The sequence below is a fragment of the Oryx dammah genome, unplaced genomic scaffold, assembly GCF_014754425.2.
Source record: "Oryx dammah isolate SB20612 unplaced genomic scaffold, SCBI_Odam_1.1 HiC_scaffold_18, whole genome shotgun sequence".
Classification (NCBI taxonomy): Eukaryota; Metazoa; Chordata; class Mammalia; order Artiodactyla; family Bovidae; genus Oryx; species Oryx dammah.
The window spans coordinates 45,401,257-45,415,800 of NW_024070202.1; the positions used below are offsets into that span (position 1 = coordinate 45,401,257).

Here is a 14,544-nt window from a genome sequence, read left to right on the forward strand (position 1 = left end):
GCTCACACTGCATGTGTTGATAATCTAATGTGTGAGTTTGAAAGGCAAGGCCAGATCAGGGACTGGTGAATCTATCAAAGTAAATAGAACCCTGTCAGCCATCTGGGAGGTGGAAAGTCAGCTGACTTCATTTGGAGACACTGGAGCTCCTTGTACTTTCCACTGAAACCTCAACAAGCAACCAACTATACTCCAAAAAAAAAAAAAAAACAAAACACCAAACAAACAAACAAACAAAAAAACCTCAATAAGCAGAACACTCAACTTTTGACCATATTTTATAGCAAAGAGATGATGTTTTATAGTAAAAAGGCATGACTATTTACTTGTGAAAGACCACACTTAAAAAAAAAGAAAAACCCTCAAAGAATTCTTTGTAAATACGGAAGATTTTTAGAAAAACAGCAAGGAAAGTCCACTCTATAAGATTGAAAATAATATCACCTTCAACAACGTCATGACTTTTTTTTTCTAAGGAACTAACACATGCTCTAAATATGAAAATGACAAATTCCATTTATAGTTCATTCTTTCTCATTACTTCTCACTGAGGAAGGTAAGAGAACTCCTCCTATTCATCAGGGAGTTTAAAAATTTAATTTCTCCTTTGTTAACAGCTATAATGACAAATATTATTTGAATTAAAAATATCCCTTCTAATACTCTACTACTGAATGCAATATTCTGACCTCCTACTATGGTGAATTCTACTACATGCTGCTTGAGGAAATATTTTCTCATTTGTTTCAAATGTACTTGACATTTAATTCCATTGAGTGAGTTCTTATTTCTGTCATAAAAAACAGAGATTAAAGAAGGAAATAATAAGCTTCCAGATTCACACCTTATTTTAATAGTAGGACACCTCCTGGTTAACCTTTCTATTGTTGATGAAGTTTTCCCCAGAGCAATTACATCAGGGTAAGTGGAAGGAGGGGGAGGAAGCAAGAGAAAGAAGGTTAGAGGAGAGTTTAATCATAAGAGAAAAAAGTTACTAACAAAGGAGAAGAGAGACTGAGAGAAAGTAGAAAAAGGGGAGGTCAAGAAGACAAAGAGAAAAAGTAGAAAAAGATGCACAGAAGATCAGAGTATCAGGGGACTTCACTGGTGGTCCAGTGGCTAGGACTCCTTGAATGCAATGCAGGGGGCCTAGGTTTGATCCCTGGTCTAGGAACTAGATCCCACATGCTGCAACAAAAATCCTACATGCTGCAGAAGAAAATTAAAGATCCTGCCGGCCACAACTAAGATCCAATACAATCAAATAAATAATAAGTACACTTTTTAAAAAGATCAGAATATTGGACCAATAAACCTTAAAACTGAATTATAATTCCACAACCCAAACTACAGTGATATATTAGAGGTTTTGGCAAAGGTAAGTCATCAGATAAAATATTATTTTACAGACATTTATTACCCATTCACAGTCTCCCTGTGTCACCAGCTCCTGAAAACTTATAAGGTATATGTTTCATGTCAAATAGGTAAGATGGCATATTAGGTGACATGATTCCAAGTGGTCATCACTACAACAACAACAAAAGTCCCCTTGGAAATCCGTCAGCAGTGATGTGCAGACCTTGATGCCCATGGTGAGTGCTTCCTTCACCCATCAGATCTTACAGGCTTACCACCCACAGGCCAGTTGTACATTGAACAATGTGGATGTACTTCTATCTACTCCCCCCCACCCCCCGCCCCCAGTGACACTGGTCATCAAATTTACTTTGTTCTCTTCCTGGAAACTACATTTATATTGTAGTTTTCACACCTGTCTACTAAATGGAGTCCCCTCTCCTGTTTTCTATGGGGGCTCCAAGATACTAAAGAACTCTGAAGTAGTTTTACTGCTCACTTGACTTCTTTTATCTCACACGGGTTAAACTACTGATCACTGAATGAAGAAAGATTCAGCTAGAATAACTCACCCCCATACTAAAATTTCAGTCGTTTTAGGGTCTTTGTTTAGATAACTATTTTTCTCAAAGAAAATAAACTTTAATACGCCAAATCACCAATTTTTTTTGCTCCATTTCTGGGTAACTGTTCCAATAAATTAGGATTTTGAAGAGACTACCAGATGCAGCAGAGTCTGTGATCTCAATTTCTCTAGTTCTGTAGTGTGATCTTTTTACATATAAAAATGGAAATGTTCTAGTCTTTTCTTGATTCAAGCAACTCTATGCAATGCCGGCCACAGTTTTAGCTTCCTTAGCTGTAAACTGTGGGGCTTTCTGTATGATAAGCCAATTGACAGAGGTCTTCATGTGCCATAGGATCTGAGACAACTTCATTTGTGTCTCTCTTCTTGATGTCTCATATCCCTGTTGGCATCACAACTTATTCATCTAAGATGCTTCTTCTGATGAGTGACTCTTGTTCTTCCCTGATCTCTGCTGAATAGAACATCTCTGCTATTATTATTGTGCTGGAGGGGAAACATCTGTTGTCTTCTAGTTGCTATTTATCATCATGTTTTCTAACAGTCTCCCATTTCCCACTAGAACATCATAGCCTAGTGATATTACAGCTCTGGATTCCTTCTGTGATCTTCAGAACACAAGCATTAAAGGGATAATCTGTAAGCCAAAACAAAGATTCTTCCTGACTTTCAAATTGCTTAGAGGGTAAAGACATCTCTTAAGAAAACTTAAATTATTTTTTTTAAATTTACTCACTTTTAAGTTCTTTTAACTTTCTCTCTCCATCTCTCTGAACTCTTTTTAACTCAAGTTATGAATCATAAATGTCACTTATTTCTTAACTTTTCTCATTTTTAAAAATTACTGTTGAAATTTTTTACTGAGGTAAATTTCCACACAGGGAAATACACGGATCTTAAGCTGTGACAAAGGTACACATCTATGTAACCCATGCTCTCATAATACTATATATAACATATTAATTACCCCAGAAATTTCCTCATGCTCCTTACCAGTCAATTCCCCATCCCTGAAACAATCACTAATCTAATTTCTAGCACTTTTGATAATATCATCTATTCTAGATTTCATGTAAGTAGGATCGTACAGTAAGAATTATTTTGGATCTGGCTTCTTTCATTCAACATAATATTTTTGAAATTCAACCATGTTGTTTCAGCTATCAATAAGTCATTCTTTTTTCTTTCCGAATAGCATGCTACTGTATGAATGTATCACTATCCATTCTCCTGTTTATGGGTACCTGGGATGTTACTAGTTTTTTGCTATTAGGTGTAGTTCTTTTTAATTAAAAAAAAATCAAGATTTCTCACCATTCATATGGAATACTGACAGTGTTTATATGATACTAAAATAATTAATTCATAAAAAGAAACTATAAAAAAGGTAGTTTAGACTCAAGTAGAACATGCTTAAGTGAAATGTTGAGATAGAGTGTATTTGTAGGTCTTTACTTTCCTTCTAAATTTAGTTCTAACAGTCTCCCATTTCTCACTAGAACATCATAGCCTAGTGATATTACAGCTCTGGATTCCTTCTGTGATCTTCAGAACACAAGTATTAAAGGGATAATCTGTAAGCCAAAACAAAGGAAAGTAAAGACCTACAAAGATTCCTTCCTATGTTTTTTTTTTTTTTCTTTTCTTTTTGGCTATAGAGTTGTCTCTATTGGGACAAGACTCTACTGATCCATCTCCATCATCAGGAGTGTAATCACACTGAACACACTTGATATTGGAGAACTGTCAACAGTGCTGGTATTCAGTGTCGCTCTATCCACATTCTTTCTCTCAGTCTCTTGGGTTCAACAGTACATTTGACCTGATGTGGTTATTGTTGTGATCCAGAGGTCTACCTGCATGTGGCCCAGCATCAGGGCAAAGTTAAGGTGGAGAAGCCTCACTCTCATTAAGCCTGAGGGGTCACTATATTCCCATGAAAGGGTTTTGCTGTTCTCTTCACTTGTAACTTTACTTCTCATTTTTTATTTGAACAAAGCAAACAGAAATGGCTGAGAGAATGGGAGACAAAAGGCCACTTCTTTGGCAATGCCATAGGGAGACCCCCCTTTGGGGGTCAAAGCACAGGAGGACTCTATACTCTGCACCCCAGGGAGGCAGAAAGACCACAGTGGCATGACAGCACAGAAGAGCATCACAGACACATTCACAGCCAAACCCAGGAGCAGCAGAAGTTGTCATGCCTTCAAGCAGGGATCAAATGGAGCAATCGTCATGAAGGAGTGAGTGATTAGGACAGGCGAGAAGGCTACCTGTATGGACCAGTCACCAAAAACTAGATGAGACAAGGAGGATTCAGTGGATATCTGTAGGAACAGAGGACTGGGGAATAAGAGGTGTGTCCCCACCTACTCCTTGCCTTTGAACTAATAAGCTCTCTGATACTTAGCTACAACACCAGAAAAATGGGAGAAGGGAAGCTAAAGTTGACCGAAATTAAGTTTTCACTATTGGTAGAAGGGACACAATGAAAAGACATCGAGTTAAAAAAAAAAGAATAAAGAAAGTTTTATTTCTCTGATACCCAATTTTGTGGACAGAATTCATAACTGTGACACTTGTGTAAGCCTAAATAATTTCTGGAAGGACTGATAGAAACCGGTAACAGTTGATGCCTCTAGAGGGAAGGAATATAGATCTGGTGTGGGAAGAAGGTTTATTTTTATTATTTTTAATATTATTGAACATTTCACTAAGTACATTTATTAATTTTAAAATCAAATCTAATATTTAAGCTAAGCAGAGAGATTCAAAACTGAGTTGATATAAAAAAGTTTCTTGGTTCTAGTCCAATCACTGTCATACACTTGGGATAATAACTTGGCTGGTAACTTCATTCATCATAATAGTAATATCATTTTATGCTCCTTGTTTTTTGTGTATAGTCATTTGTACAGGATATAAGAAATTCAGATATCAAGAATAATAAGAAATGAAGTGGGGAAAAAAAGTTGATTTCACAAGATGAAGTCAATGGAAGCAAATAAACTGTGAGTGACTAAATTTAAACTGATCCCTCTCCCCATCATTAGACAGATGGGACTGTAGTTTCTTAATTTTTCCTTTTGCTTGTCCTTAAAAATTACAAGTCAAATAATGCACATGATGATTTTCAAACTCCATGGAAGAGACATGCTCATAAAAGCAGAGTGCTTTTCTCTTGTGACAAATTATTGAGTGATATATTGAGCCTTGGGAATTTGCCCCAAAGCAGTACATCCTGAGCTTCTTCGTATCTGGTGGTGTGTGCCAATGGCATAAAGTTATGGGTTGTCAGTAAGGATTCCCCTTCCTGGTTTTCACAAAGCTGCTCAGTGGCTTCTAATTGGGGTAAAGAAAATCAAAGACAATATCATAAGGGACAAAACTCGCATGTCAATATGTATACCAAGAAAACAGATTTTGGGAGAGTGAAAATGCCTGGTAGTGGTGGTGGTTTACTTGCCAAGTTGTGTTCAACTCTTTGCAATGCCATGGACTGTAGCCTTCCAGGGGCTCTGTGCATGGGATTCTCCAGGCAAGAATACTGCAGTGGGCTGCCATTTCCTTCTCCAGGGGATCTTCCTGGATCTCCTGTAATGCAGTTGGATTCTTTACCAACTGAGCTACCAGGGAAGCCCAAAAACTGCCTATGTTCGTCCAAAGCAAGAGAGAGCTTTGTTATGTTATTGGAAATACCTCACTGGAATAGCTGGTTGTATTGGTTTTTAACTTTAGGGAGCTTATGTCTACTTTAGAGGTCTGACAGATTGTGGTCCACTGGAGAAGGGAATGGCAAACCACTTCAGTATTCTTGCCTTGAGAACCCCATGAACAGTATGAAAAGGCAAAATGATAGGATACTGAAAGAGGTACTCCCTAGGTCAGTAGGTGCCCAATATGCTACTGGAGGTCAGTGGAGAAATAACTCCAGAAAGAATGAAGGAATGGAGCCAAAGCAAAAACAATACCCAGCTGTGGATGTGACTGGTGATAGAAGCAAGGTCTGATGCTGTAAAGAGCAATATTGCATAGGAACCTGGAATGTCAGGTCCATGAATCAAGGCAAATTGGAAGTGTTCAAACAGGAGATGGCAAGAGTGAACATCGACATTCTAGGAATCAGTGAACTAAAATGGACTGGAATGGGTGAATTTAACTCAGATGACCATTATATCTACTACTGTGGGCAGGAATCCCTCAGAAGAAATGGAGTAGCCATCATGGTCAACAGAAGAGTCCAAAATGCAGTACTTGGATGCAATCTCAAAAACGACAGAATGATCTCTATTCGTTTCCAAGGCAAACCATTCAATATCACAGTAATCAAAGTCTATGCCCCAACCAGTAACGCTGAAGAAGCTGAAGTTGAACGGTTCTATGAAGACCTACAAGACCTTTTAGAACTAACACCCAAAAAAGATGTCCTTTTCATTATAGGGGACTGGAATGCAAAAGTAGGAAGTCAAGAAACACCTGGAGTAACAGGCAAATTTGGCCTTGGAATGTGGAATGAAGCAGGGCAAAGACTAATAGAGTTTTGCGAAGAAAATGCACTGGTCATAGCAAACACCCTCTTCCAACAACACAAGAGAAGACTCTACACATGGACATCACCGGATGGTCAATACTGCAATCAGATTGATTATATTCTTTGCAGCCAAAGATGGAGAAGCTCTATGCAGTCAACAAAAACAAGACCAGGAGCTGACTGTGGCTCAGATCATGAACTCCCTATTACCAAATTCAGACTGAAATTGAAGAAAACAGGGAAAATCGCTAGACCATCCAGGTATGACCTAAATCAAATCCCTTATGAATATATAGTGGAAGTGAGAAATAGATTTAAGGGCCTAGATCTGATAGATAAAGTGCCTGATGAACTATGGAATGAGGTTCATGACATTGTACAGGAGACAGGGATCAAGACCATCCCCATGGAAAAGAAATGCAAAAAAGCAAAATGGCTGTCTGGGGAGGCCTTACAAATAGCTGTGAAAAGAAGAGAAGTGAAAAGCCAAGGAGAAAAGGAAAGATATAAGCATCTGAATGCAGAGTTCCAAAGAATAGCAAGAAGAGATAAGAAAGCCTTCTTCAGTGATCAATGCAAAGAAATAGAGGAAAAGAACAGAATGGGAAAGGCTAGAGATCTCTTCAAGAAAATTAGAGATACCAAGGGAACATTTCATGCAAAGATGGGCTCGATAAAGGACAGAAATGGTATGGACCTAATAGAAGCAGAAGATATTAAGAAGAGATGGCAAGAATACACAGAAGAACTAACTGTACAGAAAGGATCTTCACGACCCGGATAATCACGATGGTGTGATCACTCATCTAGAGCCAGACATCTTGGAATGTGAAGTCAAGTGGGCCTTAGAAAGCATCACTACAAACAAAGCTAGTGGAGGTGATGGCATTCCAGTTGAGCTATTTCAAATCCTGAAAGATGATGCTGTGAAAGTGCTGCACTCAATATGCCAGCAAATTTGGAAAACTCAGCAGTGGCCACAGGACTGGAAAAGGTCAGTGTTCATTCCAGTCCCAAAGAAAGGCAATGCCAAAGAATGCTCAAACTACTGCACAATTGGACTCATCTCACACGCTAGTAAAGTAATGCTCAAAATTCTCCAAGCCAGGCTTCAGCAATACGTGAACTGTGAACTTCCTGATGTTCAAGCTGGTTTTAGAAAAGGCAGAGGAACCAGAGATCAAATTGCCAACATTCGCTGGATCATGGAAAAAGCAAGAGAGTTCCAGAAAAACATCTATTTCTGCTTTATTGACTATGCTAAAGCCTTCGACTGTGTGGATCACAATAAGCTGTGGAAAATTCTTTAAGAGATGGGAATACCAGACCACCTGAACTGCCTCTTGAGAAACCTGTATGCAGGTCAGAAAGCAACAGTTAGAACTGGACATGGAACAACGGACTGGTTCCAAATAGGAAAAGGAGTGTGTCAAGGCTGTATATTGTCACCCTGCTTATTTAACTTCTATGCAGAGTACATCATGAGAAACGCTGGGCTGGAAGAAACACAAGCTGGAATCAAGATTGCTGGGAGAAATATCAATAACCTCAGATATGCAGATGACACCACCCTTATGGCAGAAAGTGAAGACGAACTCAAAAGCCTCTTGATGAAAGTGAAAGAGGAGAGTGAAAAAGTTGGCTTAAAGCTCAACATTCAGAAAACGAAGATCATGGCGTCCGGTCCCATCACTTCATGGGAAATAGATGGAGAAACAGTGGAAACAGTGTCAGACTTTATTTTTGGGGGCTCCAAAATCACTGCAGATGGTGATTACAGCCATGAAATTAAAAGATGCTTACTCCTTGGAAGAAAAGTTACGACCAACCTAGACAGCATATTCAAAAGCAGAGACATTACTTTGCTGACTAAGGTCTGTCTAGTCAAGGCTATGGTTTTTCCAGTAGTCACGTATGGATGTGAGAGTTGGACTGTAAAGAAGGCTGAGCGCTGAAGAATTGATGCTTTTGTACTGTGGTGTTGGAGAAGACTCTTGAGAGTCCCTTGGACTGCAAGGAGATCCAATCAGTCCATTCTGAAGGAGATCAGCCCTGGGATTTCTTTGGAAGGAATAATGCTAAAGCTGAAACTCCAATACTTTGGCCACCTCATGCGAAGAGCTGACTCATTGGAGAAGACTTTGATGCTGGGAGGGATTGGGGGCAGGAGGAAAAGGGGACGACCGAGGATGAGATGGCTGGATGGCATCACTGACTCGATGGACGCAACTCTGAGTGAACTCCGGGAGTTGGTGATGGACAGGGAGGCCTGGTGTGCTGTGATTCACGGGGTTGCAAAGAGTCGCACATGACTGAGCAACTGAACTGAACTGAATGTCTACTTTAAGGGGGGGTTTAAAATATTTAATACTCTTTGTTTCTCCCTTCTCTATAATTCTACTGTATTTTTATTAATATATATTATATAATATAGATATATTTAATTAGAAGTCTGTTTTTGATCTGAATACAGTAAGGGAAGACTTGGGGAATCATTTACATAAATTGACTGAAGAATATTTTAATAATAATGATTTGGGATCATATCTGAACTCCTGGGAGGCAAGTAGACCAACATGCAAGTATACCATAGGAGGAAGAAAGAAAGGGAAGAAGGAGGGAGACAAAAAGATAGAGTAGGAGACAGAGAATAAGAGAGGGAAAGAAGGAACTGATTCGTACTGAGCAGCAACAATACATTAGGAGATGCGCCAGACCTTTTCAGGTTCATCAAACTTTAAAATAATGGTGTTAGGCACATACTTGGCTCATTTTTACTGACAAGAAATGTGCTCAGAGAGGTAAAGCAAGCTTTGTACTATTCTCAGATACCCAGCTGGCAAGTAGCTAGCTTGAAAGTCTACCCAGACAGACCTGATTTCGGAACCTCTGCCACTTATGTTCAACAAAGCCATCTCTCAAGTGATGAGAGCTTCCTAGGTTATTATTATTATTATTATTTAATCTTAGATTAGATGAAGGAGATTGTGGTCAATAAGGGATAAAGTAAAATTACTCTGAAGTATATTTGATAGAAGACAGAAGTGCATGGCTTTTTAAAGTTAATAAAAGGTTTTCTAAAACAGGAGGAAAAACCATAGGTTAAGTAAGTGGGACACAAAATCCATAACTTCGGTCAAGAAAGCATCTACCAGATCAGTCATGAAAATGGGTGAAGCAAAATCAATCATGTTTTATTGATTTCAAAAATAACAGAATTTGGACCACATAAAAGTCACATTTTGTATTTGTCAAGAAAACTCACTGAAGAAAATGAATTAGCTCGACACAAATGAACTCGCCTTGAAAGAAACAAATCACTTGATAACATCTATATTAATGGGATATATAAAAGCCAAATGTGAGGAGAATGAGAGAATTTTTCTTGGGTAGAAGTGGTGCTTAGAAAGTTTTTGGCTTTTCCTTAATAAAGATTTTCAACTTATTTTAAGAAATTTATATTTAGAACATTTTCAGAGGTAAGTGAAATCTTTTTTATAAATTATCTCTTTAATGGTGTATGAATCATAAGACTTTATGTCTCTGTCTAGTCTGATTTTTTTGTATACTTATACTCTCTAAATCTATATTTCTTTCTAGAAAAGATGTAAGTTCCTGTTTGTATTTAAGCATCAACACTCTCTAAACCTATATGTCATCTTCAATTCTCAGGTTAAAGACCACTTTCTCCAAGAAACTCTCACTAGAGTCAGCCTTTCTTTTCTAGAACTGTAGTATGTTATTTATAACCTTCTATTACACTCAAGGATTTCTATCCTGAGTCATAAGATTTTTAAAAATGTGTTTTAAGTGTCTCCTCTACTGAACTATAAGCTACTCAAAAGAAGGAACCACATTCCTTTTTAATGTACTATATAAATAAAATAATTATGGTTTGATATTTGTTGAACAGTGAAAATAAGGAAAAACAAATTAATATATGCAGACATTTGAGGATGAATGGTTATTCTCTTTCTAGTCTTGAATATTGCTTGGGTTTTGGTTACAACCTGATTAGAGCTTCTAATTTATCTTGAACTCTTATTCATGTACACAAATCATTTAGTACCACAGAAAATAACATATTCAGATATTCTCTCAAATTATGTAGACTGACTATAGCTCTCAATGGATAGACTCATTTCTCCAAAGTCAGAAAAATACAACAAACTGCCAACAAATTCATGCAGGCATTTATGTATTCAACAAATTTCTAACATATGCATTTTGGTTAATTCTTTCTTTGCCCTCCAAAATCCCATAGGGTTGTCTCTAAACAGCTTTGGAAGGAAAGACCGGAGTATAAATGAGATAATCCAATAACAAAGAAGTTATTTGGAAGTATGACTCAAATAATCTGTCAGTTTCAGATAAGTCATTTCCCTTCTTTCCTTTAACATAAATGCAATTATTAGGCATAATAAAGCACAATGTTTTCTATGTAAATAACTTGTACTACTGAAAAAAACTGACCAAACCCATGGCTTTGAGGGGTACCTAGATTTAGTTCTTAAGGAAGTCAGGAAACAGACAATAGACATATTCTAGGCGACATTAATCCCAGTTCCTTAGTTGAACAATTCTCATTGATACCTTAGAGCTAAAGAGCAATTTAATTTTATGTAACTACTCCAAGGAAGCTTTTTTTTTTTTTGCCTTTTATATAGACCAACGTGAGGCATGATCCTTTAACTTACCATATGTTTGGATTCAACTCCTTTTGGTGGTAGGAGTCAAAGTCATCTCGTAGGATAATACTGTTACTATGAATTTCAGCTAAAGGAAAACAAAGATTTAGAAAATGGTTATACTAAACAATAGATTTAGCTATGCAAAAGAGTCAACATGCTACATTTATGATAAATAACAGTATTTTAAACTAAAGTTGAAGTTTAAACAAGCAGCTAATTGCATTTGCTGTGCCCCTAAACTACTAAGTAAAAGAATAACTCTGCTGTTTAGAAGTCTGGAAACCAGAGCCCCCAAAGAGAACCCTACTAAAATGTCACCCAGGTCACAGAGGTGGGGAGACCAAGGTTAGCACTAGCCTACATGGAGAGGTCACACAAGACTTGCCCCTCACAGCTCAACACATCCAGAATAAAGTCAGTGCCTAACTCACTTTAGAGCAGTGAAGGGAACAGAACATTGTGGCTATTTGTTGTCAGCTAACATTGCTGTTATTTACTAACCCATCTCCTCTTCTCTTTCTTACTACCCTTCTTGCCCTGACTTGCTTTTTCTCATTCCCTATATTCACTCATTTTTAAAATTTAATGTGTTCCAAATTGTTAACATTTTCCCCTTCAGAGCTGCATAGGAGAAATTATCTATACAAGTAAGTAAAACTTCTAAATAAAGTCATGTTAGAAGTCAGGAGGAATGGCAGAAAACCATCCATAGTCTTAAATATATTATTGTTACACTTCAGAGATTGTATTAAATACTTCTTTTTAAGCTATAGAAGAACTCAGGTCATGCCAAGAGCAAAGAATGTTTTCAAAAACTGTAGAGTATGTGATATTTCCATTGAATAGAAGATGGACAAGTACAAACAATTTCATGGCCAGCTACAGTGTAAGTAGACTCATTTTTAAGGCTGTATGAGTAATGATAATTATTTCTCTACAAATTATAAAAAATGAATTTGGTGCTCGAAAATTTTCTCATCTGATTCCCATGGTTTGCTTGGGGAATTTGTTTCAGCTAGTATAAATTCTCTGGATCTATGTAATTTTGTTTGGACTAGTTTGCACGTGCTTTTTTAAAAAATGAAAATCATATAATCTGATTAATAAAACATAACCCCAAATTTTTATTTTTTCCAAAAGTGAAATTTTACCCTTTTGGGGGGTTCACTTGTATATAATTTATTGAACTGACTGAGGAATTAAATATCACCTCCAAATACCAGATAGTTCACCTGCAAATTCTCTTTGGTAACAATGCCACCTGCAGGCACCCTCACCCTCTTTATACCAGGTATGCCAGTAGGTAAGCACATAACGAAGTCGGGAAAAACCAGTCAATCAGCATGTACTGAGAGAAATGGCTGTTCAGACTCAAAGCCTTAGGCTCGACAACAGGGAGAATATGGATTTACACTGGAGAGAACACTGTTATGTCTTCTGTGCTTGGGAGTGATTTAATGATTCCTCTAAGTGATTAGATGCAGTGTCTGAAATGCCTACAGGGTATCGCTCTCTCAAATACCCAATATGGCTGAGATACGGCTGGGCCATTGTGGGTCACCAGCCTGCCTCAGCTGCCAGAAGGCATGCTTCTAAGTGCTTGCGTTCATCTGCCAAAGAAGAGGAGCCCCAAGCTGTAGCATTACATAAAAGTAGAGCTTCTCAAGGCAGATTTTCCAAAGAGAAAAATAAATTAATTGGGTTTATAGGTTGAAAGAGAAAGCCCAAGAGACAAATACTGACCCATCTGCAAGTCCCACAGTGACAGACAGCTGAAAAGGCTGGAGCCAGCTAGGATGATTTCTTTTCATTCTTATTAAATAGTATGTGTAGGAAACTGCTTTTAAAATCAGTCTTCACTGTCATATATGAGAAATTTAACTCTTAAAGATCATTTGCTTTCCAGAGATTTTTTTAGAGTCGTGGGTAAGCCTCTATGGTTATTTGTTCATGTATTGCCTTCTTTCCTAACATTATTATTACATATATATATATATCCCTGATTATGCTTTAGAAATACAAATTCATCTAATCCTCATAACAACCATAGGAGGTAGGTACTATCATTACTTCCATTTTATAGGTGAGGAAACAGGCATAGAGAGATTAAGTAACTTGCCCAGTATCACCATGCAAGCAATTGGGAAAGGTGAGATAAATCCAGTTTATTTGGCTCCAGAATCTGTACTATTAATACTGTACAATCTTGCCTCAAGAACTGCAGCCCACTAAATACATGTCAGAATGAAAAGATCATGAGAAAAATGAGAGGAGGCAACTTTACGTGGTGCTATTAAACAAAGCATCCAGTTATTTAGACAATCTCATTTTAGTTTTTGAAGAAATGGCCAAATTATTTCTCTTTTTACAAGCCAGTGCTAGTTTAAGCCAATACTTTGGCCACCTGATGCGAACGGCCAACTCATTGGAAAAGACCCTGATGCCAGAAAAGATTGAAGGCAGAAGGAGAAGATGAGACAGAAGATGTTGGAGAAGGCAGAAGGCAGATTGAGGGCAGAAGGAGAAGATGTTGACAGAAGATGAGATGGCTGGATGGCATCACTGATTCAATAGACATGAACTTGGGCAAACTCTGGGAGATGGTGAGGGACAGGGAAGCCTGGTGTGCTGCAGTCCTTGTGGTTGTGAAGAGTCGAACACAACTTGGCAACTGAGCAACAACAACACTAGTTTAAGCAGATATCTCAGATCTGCTTTCACACTCAGTTTATCTCAGTTCTTTCACACTCATAGCTCCTTGCCTATTGCCTCCATGCTCTACTATTTATGATGGGTAGAGGCTTAGGGGAAAATTCAGCATTAGAACCCTATGTCAAAAGATCAGATCCAACTGGATTCTAAGGATAAATGTAGCAAAAGGCTCAAACTGGACTTTTGGATCACCTCCTCAGTGAGGGTCTCAGGTTAAAGCATAATCTGGACTTGAGTCTGATTTCAATGAATGGTCAGAGAATCAGAGGGCAGAGAGTTTCCTCATCTCTGTATGCCCTGCTCACATGGCAAAGGAGTGAAACAAGAGATCTAGCACTGAGGTCAGTGACACTGGAGTCTCAAATACTTACCTAGATGAGGGTGCACAGTGGCCTCTGTTGGAGCTGGACCAAGAGAGAGAAAGGGAAAGATGATTTATTAGCAGCAAAAGCAAAATCCATTAATAAACAGTCACAAATATGGTTATAAAACTCAAGCCATACTAAACAAATAAAGAGCTGGACAGAACTTTTTTAGAGGACTAAGAAGACAATGTCAATTAACATCCTAAAATAAGATATCCAACTCACTAGTTAGTTGTTATATTTAAAAGTCATGCATTACTCCTAAAGTGAAAAGTAAAACCCCTTACATACAGGATAGTT

General features: G+C 37.9%; 1 protein-coding gene across 1 annotated transcript in view; it reads right to left on the minus strand.

Moving 5' to 3' along the window:
• The window catches only part of RELN (reelin), a 557,548-nt gene that overhangs the window by 280,993 nt on the left and 262,011 nt on the right, over positions 1-14,544 (minus strand). The window contains exons 5-6 of the mRNA XM_040260785.1: positions 14,251-14,283; positions 11,174-11,252 (exon numbers count right to left, since the gene is read on the minus strand). Coding sequence (XP_040116719.1) covers positions 11,174-11,252; positions 14,251-14,283 — 112 coding nt within the window. The remainder of the gene's footprint in view (positions 1-11,173; positions 11,253-14,250; positions 14,284-14,544) is intronic.